This window comes from Rhineura floridana, chromosome 15 (genome assembly GCF_030035675.1).
Source record: "Rhineura floridana isolate rRhiFlo1 chromosome 15, rRhiFlo1.hap2, whole genome shotgun sequence".
NCBI lineage: Eukaryota > Metazoa > Chordata > Lepidosauria > Squamata > Rhineuridae > Rhineura > Rhineura floridana.
Window position 1 is genome coordinate 35,275,057 of NC_084494.1, and position 15,724 is coordinate 35,290,780.

General features: G+C 48.4%; 1 protein-coding gene across 5 annotated transcripts in view; it reads right to left on the minus strand.

The window, feature by feature from the left end:
- Window positions 1–14,085, minus strand: part of DMPK (DM1 protein kinase) — a 42,856-nt gene extending 28,771 nt beyond the window's left edge. For all 5 annotated transcript variants that reach the window (XM_061597053.1, XM_061597052.1, XM_061597054.1 and 2 more), the window contains exon 1: window positions 13,463–14,085. In XM_061597053.1, the coding sequence (XP_061453037.1) occupies window positions 13,463–13,622 (160 nt within the window). In that variant the 5' untranslated portion in view covers window positions 13,623–14,085. The remainder of the gene's footprint in view (window positions 1–13,462) is intronic.
- Between the last annotated feature and the right edge of the window lie 1,639 nt (window positions 14,086–15,724).

The following is a 15,724-nucleotide window of genomic DNA, read 5'->3' on the forward strand; positions in this document are numbered from 1 at the left end:
CTGTCCTAATGGCTAGCATGTCAAGAGAGGTAGGGTTGCCAATGCCTTTTTTTTGTCTGGTCTGGCTCCTGCACATTCAGCAGTAGCAGATAGTTATGATGCTTTCACCATCATTTTCCCAGGCTAAAAACACCTGCTGATTTTTTGCACTTTAGGTCCCTGTCACAGGCACTGGAACACTAGCAAAACAAAAAAGTGGCAACCTGGGAAATGGAGATAAAATTTGTCCTTTGTGTTTGCCCAACGATGGCAAAGAATCTTTCCTATGTAACTAAGTAGCATCTTAAACAGAGGGTTGATGGCCACCTATCAGGGAGCATGTAGTAGTGCATTTCCTGCAGCAGCAGGTGGTTGGACTAGATGACCACTGAGGTACCTTCCAACTCTATGGCTCTATTTGGGGACTGAATCCCAGAGGTTGCTAAGCAGCCACTGCATACTTTATCCTCCCGTTGCATGAGGCAACTGATCCTTGGCACCAGCAAAACATGCACAAAAACAGAAACAAAATCCAAGGGTGCAAAGAAAACAAACAGAGTTTGTTTTTGTTTTTTTGTATTTCTAAAAGTTCCAACATATCCACAGTTTGAACAACAGGATGTATTTTTAAAGGTACAGCTGATGCAAGAAATTTTATTGAGAGACACAGTTAATAGCATTGAAAAAACATTTGCAATAAAAACATTATGTAAGTATTATAATTAAATGCTAACGCTGCAGTCCTCTGGAGCTGTTGGGAGCATGCCCCACTGAACTCAGCAGGACTGAGCTGTACGGAGTCTACGTTCACTCCTATAAAATATTTGCAAAGTAAAATAATATACAGAAGGGTAAACTCTACTCAGAGTAGACCCACTGACATTAATTAACCTAAGTTAGTCATGCCCACTAATTTCAATGGCCCTACTTTGTGTTAGCTTAGCATTGGATACAATCCCTAGATTTTTGCAGATTTAAAAATACATAGCAACTATTATCTGATTTTCTGTTCTCCATGAAACACTTTTAATAGACACATTATTTCTGATATCCTCTCTTAAACATATGCCTGTTAAGGTGCCTCATGCAGAGCAATACATTTATGGTTTGGTGATTACTCCATTTCAAAGTTCTAATTCAGGCATCACTGGCTTGTAGTTTTTTGGCAAAGGAGCTAAGGCCTTGCAAGATCTTAGGTGCAAGACATGCATCAGCTCAGGTTCGGCAAAGTTTATCTTTCTTTCTGTGGTGGTTGCTCACAATCACGTCTGCTTTCAGACTCCGCTACTCTGATGGAGAACAGGGCAGGCCTTCTTCAAGAGAACATACCACACCCGGCAAGCCAGCAGGGCCAAGGCTTAACATAAGTAGATTTCTCCCACCCCCCCTCCAACCCCAAATACAACAAAGCAATTTTTTTAAAAAAGCTTCATGGAAAAATACACTAGAGCCAACCGTGTCTCTTGAGGACAACCCGTCAGCTGAGGAGTTTCCGAGTGTTTGCCAAGTCTTGCAGAAGTTGGAGTTCTTTTGGAGCCTAAAAATTGCAGAACGGTGGTGAGAACAGTCACTTTTGTTAGGGTCATGGTCGATATTTTAAGTTGTGTGCAGATTTAAATAAATCAGTATATGCGAACGAGGAATCACCACCTGTTGATCCTCCACCTTTCAGGATCCCAGAGAGGTCCAAACCCCAGAAATTTCTACCACCGCCATTCTGGGCTGCGTACACGCCATACTTTCAAAGGCAACCCTGAGATCACCTGATGTAAGGATTTTTTCCACTGTTTTCAGAATCCTTTTTTATTATTATTATGGATGTGTTTGCTACCCTGGGCTCCTTCGGGAGGAAAGGAAGGACAGGTATTGAATAAATAATACCGCACATTTAGAGCACATTTCTCACCCCCCGCCACAAAACAATCCAGGGAACTGTAGTTTCCCCCTCACAGAACTACAGTTCCCAGGATTCTTTGGGGGAAGTCTTGTGCCTTGAATGTGCTTTAAATGTCTGCATCCCTGGCCTCACCACACTTGCAGTGCTTTGCTGCTCTTTGCTCTCTTTTGTCAAGCCCAGTTTTTCTCCCCCTCCCCCCCCCAATCCGAGGTCAGAGGTTGGCACAGCAGGTCAATTGCTGGGACACCTGGCCCTGTTCAGAGGTCTGCCAAGAGAGAGTAAGCAACACCATGTCAGCTGTCACTTGGCATCGGCAGAAGTGCACACCCTACCGTCAGGGGCATCTGAGAAACCCCTTTGTTCATGCATCTTGCTTCCTTTCATCGCTGTCCCTGCCTTCATTTCTGTCCTCACTGCCCCAAATGGTGAAGTGGCTCTTCTTGGGCCAAGTTAGCTAAGAGTTCCCAAAAGTTCCTTCACCAGTCTTACCTGTCAAGGTGCTCCAGACAGGCATTTATTGTGGGATACTTTAGCTACCTTTTCCTGAATCAGACCAATGGTCCATCTAGCTCAGAATTGTCTACACTGACTGGCAGCGGCTGTCCTGGGTTTCAGACCTCTCCCCAAGGCTGACGCCAGGCATGCCAGGGCCCTTGGGCAGCAGCCTGCTCCAGGCCTGGCACCTGCCCGCACACCCCACCTACCTTTCCTTTTAAGTGAATGCTGGCCCTGCTGTGCATGCATGCCTGCCATCAACCAATACGGCGGCAGGGGCATTAGGCCCTTAGGGAACCCTCGCCTGCCATCTTGGTTCATGGCAGGCATGCGCCCACAGCATAGCCAGCATTTACTTCAAAGGAAAGGTAGGTGGCAGGGTCAGGAGTTGATGCTGACGCGGATCATGGAAGGGAACGCTACCCACCAACCCTAAGGAGGGGCCCTAGGCCAGGGCCCAACCTGGCCGCCCTCTGGCACCACCCCGGCCTCTCCCAGCCCTACCTGGAGATACCAAGGATTAAACTTGGGACCTTCTGCACGCAAAAGTGATGCTCTACCGCTGAACTATACAGGATGAGTTCTTCTTAGGCATGCAAGGTTTTTTTGGGGGGGGGGGTTGCAGCTGTCCACACAATGCCATTGTCATCAAAATGCCAGTCCTCCCTCCACCATTTAATCTGGACTCCAGTCCTCCCCCCACCATTTAATCTGAAGAAAATCCAAACAGTTTTTTTTAAAAGTTGCCAAAAATCCATTTGCAATATATTAAGCCCTTGTCTGGAAGCACCCTTAAGTCTGCATAGGGGTTAGATCTGTTTGAACACACTGTTAATGCAAATCAAGGTACCAGGCTTGCTAAAGCTCATCTACATCTTATCAAGCAGGGGTGCAAAACTCCAGAAGCCACGGACCAAAAGCATAGCTAAACGACGGAATTGGCTCACCCAAGTTGTAGCAGCAACAGCCACCAACTTGGAGGATTTGAAGGGGGATTAGACCAATTCATGGTGGAGGCTAAGGCTATCAAAGGCTACAATGACTGTTCTACCACCACCGTCTGAGGCAGTATACCTGTGAATACCAGTTGCTGGAAATTGCAAGTGGGGAGAATATTGTTGGACATCGCTCCTGCTTGGGGTTTCCCATTGGGGCATCTGGTTGGCCACTGTGAGAATAGGATGCCGAACTAGAGAAGCCTTTGGCTTAATCCACAGGGATTACTTGTGTTCACTTTAAAAAATAAACCTGAGCCACAGACCTGAACTTACAAGATCTGAACAGGGTGGTTCATGACAGATGCTCTTGGAGGTCGCTGATTCATAGGGTCGCCATAAGTCATAATCAACTTGAAGGCACATAACAACAACAACAAGCAACTGGCACTGGGGTTGCTGAAGGCTATGATGACTATTTGGTTACCTCTTGTGCCCTCTCAATTACGCACTGCCTGGAAGGATGGCTATTCATGTGGGGAGAGACGCACCAAAGGCATCTTGGCGATGTGCTCCATTCACCAACTCTGCATCTGTGTCAGAATTGTTTAATATGTTTTTTAATAATGTTTTAACCCTTTTTTAAGGTTGTTTTTTTAATTGTTTTTAATGCTGTTCTGTATTAATGTATTTTAAGATCTGTTTTTATGAAGTTTTAAAGTTTTTTGGTGTTTTGTTTGCCACCCTGGGCTCTTGCTGGGAGGAAGGGCGGGATACAAATTAAATAAATGAATAAATAAATAATTCTTTCCCCTCTCTTCAGGCTGTCTTCAAAATTTTGTTAGGATGTTTGCACCCTTCATGCTGAAGCAACCTCCCTTCATCCTGTACGCATCATGCCTGTAGTATAAATTCAAAGCACATTTCCTCCCCCCCCCCGTCAAAGAATCCTGGGAACAGTTGTTTCTTAAGGGGGTTGGGAATTGTAGCTCTGGGAGGGGTAAACTACAGCTCTCTGAATTCTTGCGGTGGGGCTTTAAAAGTATGGTGTGTAGGCTTTCCTGGCTAGGTTAGGAGAAGCATTTAAAATGCCAGACTCAGCTACTGGCATGGGGCCAACCAGCATCTCCTTCTGTGAAGGCAACCTTACCTAGTGAAGTCCAGAACAGCCTCTTTTGAGAACAAGCACTGGAGGTGCTTGCAAGAAATGTCATAAATTCAGTTTTAGTACCAGTGAACTATAATGAGCTGGTCTATGCAAACTCTGTTCTTTAAAAAAAAAAGTTGAAATATCACCCTAAGGTTGCCCATAATTTGAGCTGCTGGTGGTCTGTGACCTGCCTACAAGGCCGTCTTGTGACATTTTGCTGTCAAAGGGCAATATGGCGCCCCTTCTCCGTTCCACATTCAGAAGCCAACTGGGCTGGCAGTTGCATCTTACTTCAGCACTGACAATGGGGGAAAAAACCTTCTGCTGCACCTGAAGCAGCAGGGTAATTTGAGGGGGGGGACAGGACAGGCCGGGTGGTATATATAGCTCTGTCCTCCAACAGAGAGTAATGGTTAAGGGGGGAGGACTCAGGAGGAACAGGTCACCTGAGGAGGTCACCTCACTCTGCCTAATAGTAAGACCAGCCCTGCCTGTGTAAATTGTGTAAAACTAGCAGCCTCTTACCTGGCGGTGCTCAGGAATTCTAAGAAACCAACAAATCAGTGCCGTTCTGAAAGGCTCAGTCTGCCATCTTGATTCAAAATGGCATCCAAATACAGAAGAAAACCCAGTGGAGGCTGGTGCCCGTTGGGACTGGTAAGGCAGAAAGGAGGAAGACCAACAGTAGGTGGAGCTGGAGCCAGTGACAGGTGCCCTGACCGGTTGTCAATAAGAAGGCCAGCAGGTGGAGGCTGGCTGAGGGGAGACCGAAGCTGGTGGGGAAGCGGCCCATTCGCCCTAATGGAGCAGCCTTCACTGCAAAAACCTGCTCCTTGATCTCAGGAACATGCAAAATTTGGTTATGATATCTTAAGGCTTAAGAGGTGTCCAAATGCATAGTAAACAGACAAACAACTTCCCAAGATATATATAGTAGATAAGCTATTTATGCATGCCTACACGCACACACGCACACACACAGAGCCTTTTGGAGTAAATATTCTCCTTCAACTAGTCATGGAAACGGGACATGAGTTACACAGAATACCACTAATGGAAGTCATTTTCAGCTCCCCTACTTTAGACTACTGAGATTTCACTTGGAGGTGGCCTCACATTTTCAGGGCTAACCTTGTCAGTTCAATTTTTAAAAAGTAACCAGAGATTCTCATCATGCTGTTTCTTGGGGCTCTGTTGTACAGTAGTCATGTCATGTCACAAGCAGTGGATTTGGTACAGGGCCTCTACTCGAATCCAGTGCTTGTGATGCGACTGGCTGGGACCGCAGTGTGACTGCTCAGGGATAAGCCAATCGGCAGAGCTGGAAGCCATATTGAGTTCCTCCTGACCCAGCCCTCCCTAACAGTGAGCCAACACCATCCACAGGATAAAGAGGCTCACGTTTTGTGACCAAGACCACAATCATGGTATGCATGCAGTCCTGATCACAGCTATTTACACACTGTCTTATCTGCTGAGGTGGAAGGCCTATGCTGCACCCAAGAACCCCTGCATGTTCTGGATCATGCCATAGTTCGTGCGAGGTCTCAGTCACCACTGCCCTGCATGACCTGAGAGTATGCCCTTGAGCAGGCTTCCCCAACCTGGTGGTGCCCTCCAGATGTTTTGCACTACAGTTGCCACCTTCCCTGACCTTTGGCCATGCTGGCTGGGGCTGATGGACATGTAGTACAAAGCAGGTGAAGGCACCAGGTTGGGGAGAAATGCTAACCAACTACAAGGACGGGGAACCTGGACTGTTTTGGACTACAACTCCCAGCATCCCTGACATCTGGCAATGCTGGCCTGGCGTTGATGGAAGCTGTCGTTTAAAGCATCCGGAGGGCACCCAGTTGGGGAAGGATGCCCTAAAATATGTCCAATTCCATCACCACCCCATGACTGCACATTACAGGGAAAGATCAGATGCCATGGTGGCACACCATGCCACTGACTATGGTTTGTCATTTTGTCTGATTAACTGTCGGACTTTTATTTGATAAATTTGTCGATTAAAATATTAAGTACTGTAAAACCTTAATAAAGGCATGGAGCTCCAGAGCTGCAGGGGTTTTTGTTTGCTAGTAATTAATGGCCACTCACTGAGATCTTTGGGGGAGTCTCTGTTAGTGGTCCCCCATGGCTCAGATGAATGGCTTGTATCCATCAGGAGATTATGGGCCCAAGTCTATAGCGCTCCCTTCCAGCTAAGATCAGACAGTGTCCGTACACACACACACTGAACTTCCAGTGCTTGATGACTTTTTATTTCAGCAGGCATTTTAAGCAAGTTTTTCTGTTTTAACTGATTTTTTTCCTACTGTATCTCTTTTGTAACGTTATTGTACGCCACATAGAAACCATGGTGTTAGGTATCTACATTGATGAAATAAATAAGCAAACAGTAATGAATTGAGAGCCAGATTTTTATCTGCAGTTTAAAAGGCTAGTCAACTGAATTGCAATGATCAATCAGTTAAAGCTTGCCACCCCATACAGCTCTTCAGCTGCATACCAGTCGCTGGGGAACATGTGCTGGGAGAGTGCTGTTGTGTTTGTGTACTGCTTGTGGGCTTTCCACAGCCATAAGAACAGAAGAGGCTGCTTTATTGCCCACCGCTCCATCTAGCCCAGTATTGCCTACACTGAGTCAGATCCATTTCTAGCCCTCTTATCTGCTATGGGAAGGGCCATAGCTCAGTGGCAGAGCATCGGTTTAGAACTTGTAAGTTCAGATCTGTGGCATCCTTGATAGAATGCATCCATCTCTTGTTTGGCCTTCCTCTTTTTCTATTCCCTTCTCTTTTTCCAAGCATTATTGTCTTTTCTAGTGAATCATGTCTTCTCATGATGTGTCCAAAGTATGATAACTTCAGTTTCATCATTTTAGCTTCTAGTGATAGTTCTGGTTGAATCTGTTCTAATACCCAATTAAGAACATAAGAAGAGCCTGCTGGATCAGGGCAGTGGCCCATCTAGTCCAGCATCCTGTTCTCACAGTGGCCAACCAGGTGCCTGGTTTGTCTTTTCTTTTTGTCTTTTGTCTTTTTTATTTGTCTTTTTTGCGGTCCATAGCTTTCCAACACCACATTTCAAATGAGTGGATTTTTCTCTTATCCGCTTTTTTCACTGTCCAACTTTTACATTTATTTATTTATACCCTGCCTTTCTTTTCATGATAGAAACCCAAGGCGGCTTACATATGGTTCCCAGGCAGTCTTCCATCCAGGCACTGACCCTGCTTAGCATCAGCAGGGAGCTGGCCTCATGTGCCTTCAGACCATAGCCTGGGACCATACATTCATACACAGAGATCGGAACACTATGGTCTGAAATTTTTTTACAAACATTTTTTTAAAAAAAGCTTTAAAAGCATCTAAAAAAGTAATTGCAACACAGACACAGACTGGGATAAGATCTCTACTTAAAAGGCTTGTTAAAAAAGGAAGGTCTTCAGCAGGCTCTGTTTTGCACGCTGAGAGATGGGCCCAACCAAACCTTAAGCACTCACGTCAGCCTGGTTCCAATGTGCACTACACACATGCCTTCAACATCCAGCAGGGGCGTGCATGTGTGACCACAGCCATCCCAGATCAGAAGCTACAAGAAACCCAAGTCGGTTCACACATTCAGCTGGGTGGCCCCAAGTGTTCAGTAATCCCGGGGTGGGCATGCTGTGTGCGAATCAGCTAGTGGTGAGCCTGTGACCTACAAAGGCCTCACACAGGCTCCTTCAAGGGAAAGCTGTGTACACGACATATCCAATTGCTGGATATTTTGGGGTACTTTAAAAAAAATGCAGCCCTGTCGCTTGGAGCAGGCAGGGTTGAGGTGAGGCTGCCTTCCAAGCTGACCCGGGGTGTTCGCCAGATTCCGTTGAAACCAGCCTCTTTGCTCCCCCCTTACAGTGGCTTCCTATTTCGGGCGCAAGATGGGTTGGGAATCTGGGCTCGCAGCAATTCTCAGATTCCAGCAAAGGCCCTCAGAGACTACTGCACGCCTGCTGCTGAAGAAGGGAGGGTGTGTGTGTATGTGTGGAATTCCTGCACATGGAAACTTTTTCAGTACACAAGCATGCCGAAGGCCAAAGGTGCAGCTAACAGGGATTCATCCAAGCCTGGCTCAGCCTCAGAAACCTTTTCCATGCCAGGCCTCAGCCCTGGAACATTTGCCGCATCAGCATCAAAGAGAGTGCTTCAGAGCATGTGCAGAGTGCCTTTTACAATCAATAACCTCATCTGGTCCTCAGACAGCAAGGATTAGGGATACAGGCTGCTAGTGCTGAGCATGAAATTTAGGATGCACTCCTAAACAGCCCCGATGAAATCAGCAGAGCTTACCTTTAACAAAACATGTATAGCTTTGTGTGCTTAACTTTTGTTTTGTTTAGAAACCGTGCACCAGAGTCAGTCCATTCCATTCTCCTGGAACCTATGCCTTAACCTTGCTTCAGAAAATCCAGATTATGCCCCCCCCCGGGCAAGGCAGCAAAAATATAACACTAGACTATATAATTGATAGTTTGCTGGCCTTTAATAAGTACCTCAGAGGGCCTGCCACTTGCCAGGGAAGGGCTGAAACTCACTGGTAGAGCACCTACATTCTATGCAGAAGGTGCCAGGTTCAATTCCTGGCATCTCCAGGACGGGACTCTTGCCTGGAGCCTTGGAGAGCCATTGCCATTCAGTGCAGACAAGACTACGTTATTTTATTTATTTATTTATTTATGTATTTATTTAGTATTACATTTATATCCCGACCTTCCTCCAAGGAGCTCAGAGTGGCATACTTGGTTCTCCTCCCTCCCCTTTCTATCCTCACAACAATCCTGTGAGGTAGGTTAGGCTGACAGACTGTGACTGGCCCAAGGTCACCCAGCGAGCTTCATGGCTGAGTGGGGATTTGAACCCTGGTCTCCCAGGTCCTAATCCGACACTCTAACCACTTTGCCACACTGGCTCGCTCAGATATCTTGGATACTCCAACAAGAGATGGGCTTTGTATAAGGCAACTCCCCTCATTAACTCTGCTTAACGGTGTGCCTGACCCAATCCCTCGGCATTGTAGTCCGGAGGAGTGATTTGAAATAAGCAGCACAGCAATAAGCGGATGCTGCAAGCCTGTGTTCAGCCTGGCACTGAGCCCCCAGTAAACAGTGTGACAGGGGGATGGGGAGCAGGGAAAGGAGGAGGAGATGAAGGAGAGGGAGAGCAATAGGGGCACAATGTGCGTGTCCAAAGCAGGCAGCCTTTTATGGCATTTTGCAAAGTCTCAGCAGTCCAGCAACATCTCACACAAGCCCAGCAGCAGTAACGCACACAGCCAGATCTCCCTGGGAAGGGGTTGGGGGGGTTGTGCCATCTTGTCCTTGTCCACAAAAGGCAGTGTGTGCATCGCCAAGGGGTGGGATTGTTGTGCGTGTTTCGCTGTGGTGGCAGGCAGTGGTGTTGAAAAGAAAGTTACCAGAACAGTCCGCACACCCTCGTTTGTTCTCTCTCTCCCTCTGTCTGCTGCAGTTGAACACAGAGCTTGCTAGAGAACGTAAATAATCACCACCACCACCACTGCCCTGTTTCTAATTTGCAAAGGGGGCTCAGGGCCTTCCAAGTGTTCCCTTTGCAGTTCCAGAGATATGAACATTTAAAAACATGTAGCCAAGAGGGCTCCCAAGCTGTCAGCTTCTTTATAGGCATGTGCCATTCCAAGGGGTTATTTATAAGCCGATAAAAAGTCAGCAACACCTCCAGGGGCTCAGCCCCTCCCTGGCCCCCAGGACTTGGTTCAGTGCCTGGCTCATAATAATGGTAATAATAAATAGTCATAATAATGAGCATACTTCTGAGCATGTACAAAGCGCCTCTCTCACAATTGAGTAATTTAGAACTTCCCCTCACATTCACATAACCTGCCAGAAAAAGCGGCCATCTGGATCAAAATCCTTGAATTCCAAGCATGCTTGAACAGCAGTAACTCTCAGATTAAGCACTGCTTATCTTGACCATTTTCTGCTTTCATGCAGATGCACAAACACACATATGGCTGAAGTGACAACAGGAAAGGGTCATTACTCCTTGTTGGTGCATAAATGCATTTCCCCCGACATCTACCTATGACAGTTCACAGATATTCATCAGGAACTATCCCAATTTTCAGAATTAAATCCTAAAAAGAAGTGCCATCCAGTATTCACTAAATAATTCAAACCTGCTTCTATTTTTAAAAGCAAGAAGACTGCATCCTATCTCCACCTCCCTAACTTCAAAGCAAAGAAAGGTAAAAATCCCGTTCTTCGTTATTCACAACTGTTCAAGGCCTGCTGCACTTCGCCCCAGCAACAGCCACATCTTGGCAAACAGGGCTGGGATATCTTGGTCCCCTGGCAATGCTGAAATTTGCAGCCTGGGCATATGCCAGCAGGCTGATTTCCTCACAAGTAGACGGCAAGGAGGATTCACATGGAGAATTCAGAGCAAAAGCAGGCAACTTCACTTCCCATCCTTTTGGCAAGACTCTTGCCTTCTGTACTACTCTGCAAATGGGATCTACAGTGAGACTAAAGAGAAGTGAGGGGTACAACTGGACAGATGCAGCGCACTAGAACCTGGTCTTGTCTCCCCAGTCAAGGGACAAAGCACCCTTTAAGCGGGCATGGGCAGCTGCAAAAGCCAAAGACAGAACTCCATCCAGCCTTCCAGGCCTCAGGAACTTTCCAATTCAGTTTTGGAACCAGGGTGGTCAATAACCTTGTGAACTGAAGGCAAAGACTGCCACTTTGCACACATTCCTATCGCCAATCTCTCAATTGCACCAGAGCCATGTCTTTTTTTTTAATGCCCCCTACAGAGATGCCACAGTCATTAACCAAACTGGAGATAATAGTCAAGAAATCAGAAGAAGGCTAGGACTGGGGAGGGCAGCTATGAGAGAACTAGAAAAGGTCCTCAAATGCAAAGATGTATCACCGAAGACTAAAGTCAGGATCATTCAGACCATGGTATTCCCGATCTCTATGTATGGCTGTGAAAGCTGGACAGTCAAAAAAAGCAGATAAGAGAAAAATCCACTCATTTGAGATGTGGTGATGGAGGAGAGCTTTGCTCATACCATGGACTGCGAAAAAGACAAATAATTGGGTGTTAGAACAAATTAAACCAGAACTATCACTAGAAGCTAAAATGATGAAACTGAGGTTATCCTACTTCGGACACATAACGAGAAGACATGATTCACTAGAAAAAACAATAATGCTTGGAAAAACAGAAAAGAGTAGAAAAAGAGGAAGGCCAAACAAGAGATGGATTGATTCCATAGAGGAAGCCACAGACCTGAACTTACAACATCTGAACAGGATGGTTCACGACAGATGCTCTTGGAAGTTGCAGATTCATAGGGTTGCCATAACTAGTAATTGACTTGAAGGCACATAACAACAACAACAACAGAGATGCCACCCAAGGGGGAGATATCTTTTCATAGCCCCGTTTGGCAAAAAGACAATTCCCACCATAGATAACAATGTAAAGTTTAGTGGAACTGGAAGCATTTTCTGATGCAATTTGTTGCTCTATGTTTTATAAACCTGTGTGCTCGCCACTACCCCACCCCACGTTCAGGCTTGTAAACAAACAGTCCACTAGTGAGAATAAGAAACTGACCACAACCAACCAGCCAGGGAAAGCTTCTCCAATGCAAAAGGGTAGGTCCCCCCTCACCTTTTGGGTTATCAACATGCTGTAAATTAATTTTATTTATTTATTTCTTGCATTTACATCCCACCTTTTTCCTCCAAGGGGCTTAAGGTGGAGTACACTGAGCTTCACAGCTGAGAGAACCCTGGTTTCTCACGTCCAACACTCTCTGAGCAGATGGGCTAGCATGACACTTGGGGGATGGGGGCTAGCATCTTTTGTGGACTTGATTGGCAAGATTTGGAGATGTAGGAGCACAGAACCACCAGCAAGTGGTGGAGAGAGGGAAGAACCAGGTATATTTTATTGACAATAATAGGCCCTATAGGAAGAATGTGACTGGGGGGGTACGGTGTCTCAAAGTGTGGGCTGTGATGCTACCTGGAAGGCAAGTCTTTGTCATCTGCACACCCAGCGGATTCAAGATAAGATATAGCACAACGGAGGAGGAGGAGTGCTCTGTGTGCAGGGGAAAGAGAGAAGAAAGGGCCTAGGGAAGAGGGCTGAGCCGGTGGTTGTGGGGGTCAAGGAAGCCACACAGAGAGCTAGGAAGGGTCCCAACAAGCGTTTGGTGGACTTGCCCCACTGTAAGAGATCGCCAAGTTTCTAAATTGGGCAGGGCAGGATTGCAAAAGGCTTAATCAAGTTCAGATGGAAAGGGGTGGGGGTTTCAGAAACACTGGTTTTGCAGCCCAGACTGCAAATCAAATTGTCCCATGGCCTTGGCTTCTCCCCTCTGTAAAACAGGAACACCTGTAACGTGGAGAACTTTATGGGCTTAAACATATTCATGGATGAACAGAGGTCTATGAATGGCTATTAGCAATGGTAGCTAAATGGAGCTTCCAGGGCCAGAGGCAGTCTACCGTGGAATACAAAACACTGGGAACAAGCAACAGGGAAAGCCCTGCTTGTGGAATATGGGGGACAGCACTTCCTACCTGCCTTATAAAATTGCTGTTAAAGAATGCCAAGATAACTTACAAGGATCACCTCAAAGTGGTATATATAGCTCACATGTGTCTTTAGAAGAGGGAAAAGTGCCTCAGATTCTATGACTAAAAGGCAGCCCAAGGAACCCCAGAGTCAAGGACGCAGGTTAAGACTGCCTTGCAAATAGACACTAGCCTATGACCATTTTTAGTACCCCAGAAGGCAGTTGTCTGTGGCACATCACCAGCCCAAACGGAAACACAAGAAGCCACCTCTTTGTCTTCTTGTTTCAACAGGTTTACCCCTCTGGCTGCTGGGCGTCTCTTCCCAAGCGCAGGGGCCTGTCAGGCTAGGCAGGGTGCCAGCAAGCGCTTGGCAGACTCACCCCACTGTAAGAACTCCATGATATACTTCTCCTGGGCCAGCGGCGAGGTGCTCAGCTCGTGATGCACGCAGAGCAGCAGATCCACCAAGGTCTCCAGGCCCACCGTGCGCGGGTCCAGCACCACTTCTCCCAGCTTCTTCAGTCGCACCTCGGCAGCCATGACGGGGGGCACGCAGGGGGCGGCGGGGGGCACCCCAGGGGCTGCGGCGACTCCAGCAGCATCCAGGGACGGCTGGCAGCCGCCGCCCGGGCTGGGGTCCTCTATGCCAGGCGGGCACCCTCCTGCCCTGCGGAGGGCCCCGCCATCTCCCTCCCGAGCTATCAAGGAAGCTTCCTAAAGTCCCCCGGTTGCCCCAAAGGGGCGCGCAGGATGGCGAGGAGTTGCTGTCCGGCAGCTGGAAATCCGGACGCGTCCTTCTTTCTCACGCACACGTCTCCCTCTCCTTCACACGCACCGGGCACGCGCCTTCCCCGGCCTGAGCAAACTCTGCCCTCGCTCACCCACCTCTTGCCCAGGCCGCGCTGTCTGCCCTCGAAACTGCCCCGCACCGTCAGACGAGTGCGCCCCTTCCTGACACACCTAGGTCCGCCGTTTCCCCTCTCCCCCTTCCGCGGCGCACTTCTCGCTGACCCCCTCCCCCGCTTCCCTCCTTTCTTGGGGCTTGAAGACACACCCACGCTCCTCCCCCCCTCCCCGCCTTGCCCGGTGTCCTGCCTTATACACCCGAACTCTCCCCCTCCCCTCTGCCTTCCTTTTACTTTTGTGCACACGACATCCCCTTGCGCGCGCGCAAACTCCAACGGTTGCACTCGTGCGCAAAGTCCTCCTCTCTCTCTCAAGCTGTGCTCTGGCTCCGCTCAGCGTGCCACCAGCTTACCCCAGGGCCCTCCCCTTCCCCCCCTTTCTGCCCTGCCCTGCCCTTTCTGCCCGCCTCCGTGCCAGGGATTGGACAGCTGCGGGCGCAAAAAACCCCATGCCCATTTAAAGGTCCCAGGAATGCGGCTGGAGGCTGGCCTCCCCTGTAACCCCTTCGCGCCCTCCCTTTCCCCAGGCAGAGCGACCATGCCACCTCCCAAGGCCCTCGGCTTCGCGAACCGCGTGGGGAGGGGCGCAGCGATGAAACCAGCGCCAGGCAAGCGGGATCCCAGCTCCGCCCACAGACCCCCCCCCGAGGGCGAGGGACGCTCCCCCACGGCCCCTCTGACTCAGAAGCAAGCCCCTTGGATGGCCGCAGGAGTGCCTTCCGAACTCAGCCGACTCAGGTCTGCGTTGCCAGAAGGAAGTGGGGGCTCAGGTGACGTCCAGGCGGCCTGTTAATTGAGCATTTATCCGGATCTGTTTCACCCCAGTTGGCCGGGAGGTTGGACAGCGGTGGCTGTTCACTGAGGTTATACAATGCTGGCTCCAGCAAGTGCTCTCCCACACTTTCCGGTGCATTTTTCCTGTCATTTTTCCTATTGCAAAATGTCTGGAGGGGTTGGGGGCTGGACAAGAAAGGCAATTCAACTTTAATGGTGCAGCCTGAATTTGCTGACATGTGATTGAATCCCACCTAAAAATAGTGATAGTCTGGAAGCACCCTTAGTTGCAAAATGTCACAAGTTATGACACTACTGTATAAGCATCTAGGGCAGGGGTAGCCAACGTGGTGCCCTCCCGCTGCTGCAGGACTCTTTATCATCCCTAACCATTGGCCATGCTGGCTGGGGATGATGGGAGTTGGAGTTGAGCAACAGTGGAAAGGTGCCACGTTGGCTATCTCTGGAGTCACTGAGGGAGCTTTGAGGTGGGCATGAGACGTGCGGCACCTCGCATTGGCACTTTGGTCTTCACTGTCTGGCCAATTTCTGCGAACCAAGGAAGGCAGAGGGACACAGCCGCAAAAAAGAGCCACTAATTAACTAAACAGAGAAGAGCTAAAGGTCACTGGGGGACCTTGGGCCAGTCACTGTCTCTCAGCCTCACCACCTCACAGGGTTGTTGTGAGGATCAAATTGGGAGAGGGGGAACCATGTTTGCATGCCACCTTGAGCTCCTTGGAGGGAAGGTGGGATATAAATGCAAAAATCAACAAACAAAAACTTTGGAAGCTTCAGGTTGAATTCAGCAGATTCCTGCTCAGAGTAGACCCATTTAAATCAATGGACTGGAGTTCATCATGCACATTAAGTGCAACGAGTCTACTCTGAGTAGGACTAGCATTGACTAGCATTGACTAGCATGTTGGGTGGTTTGCATGCTTGCTGGCTCCCCCCCCCCGG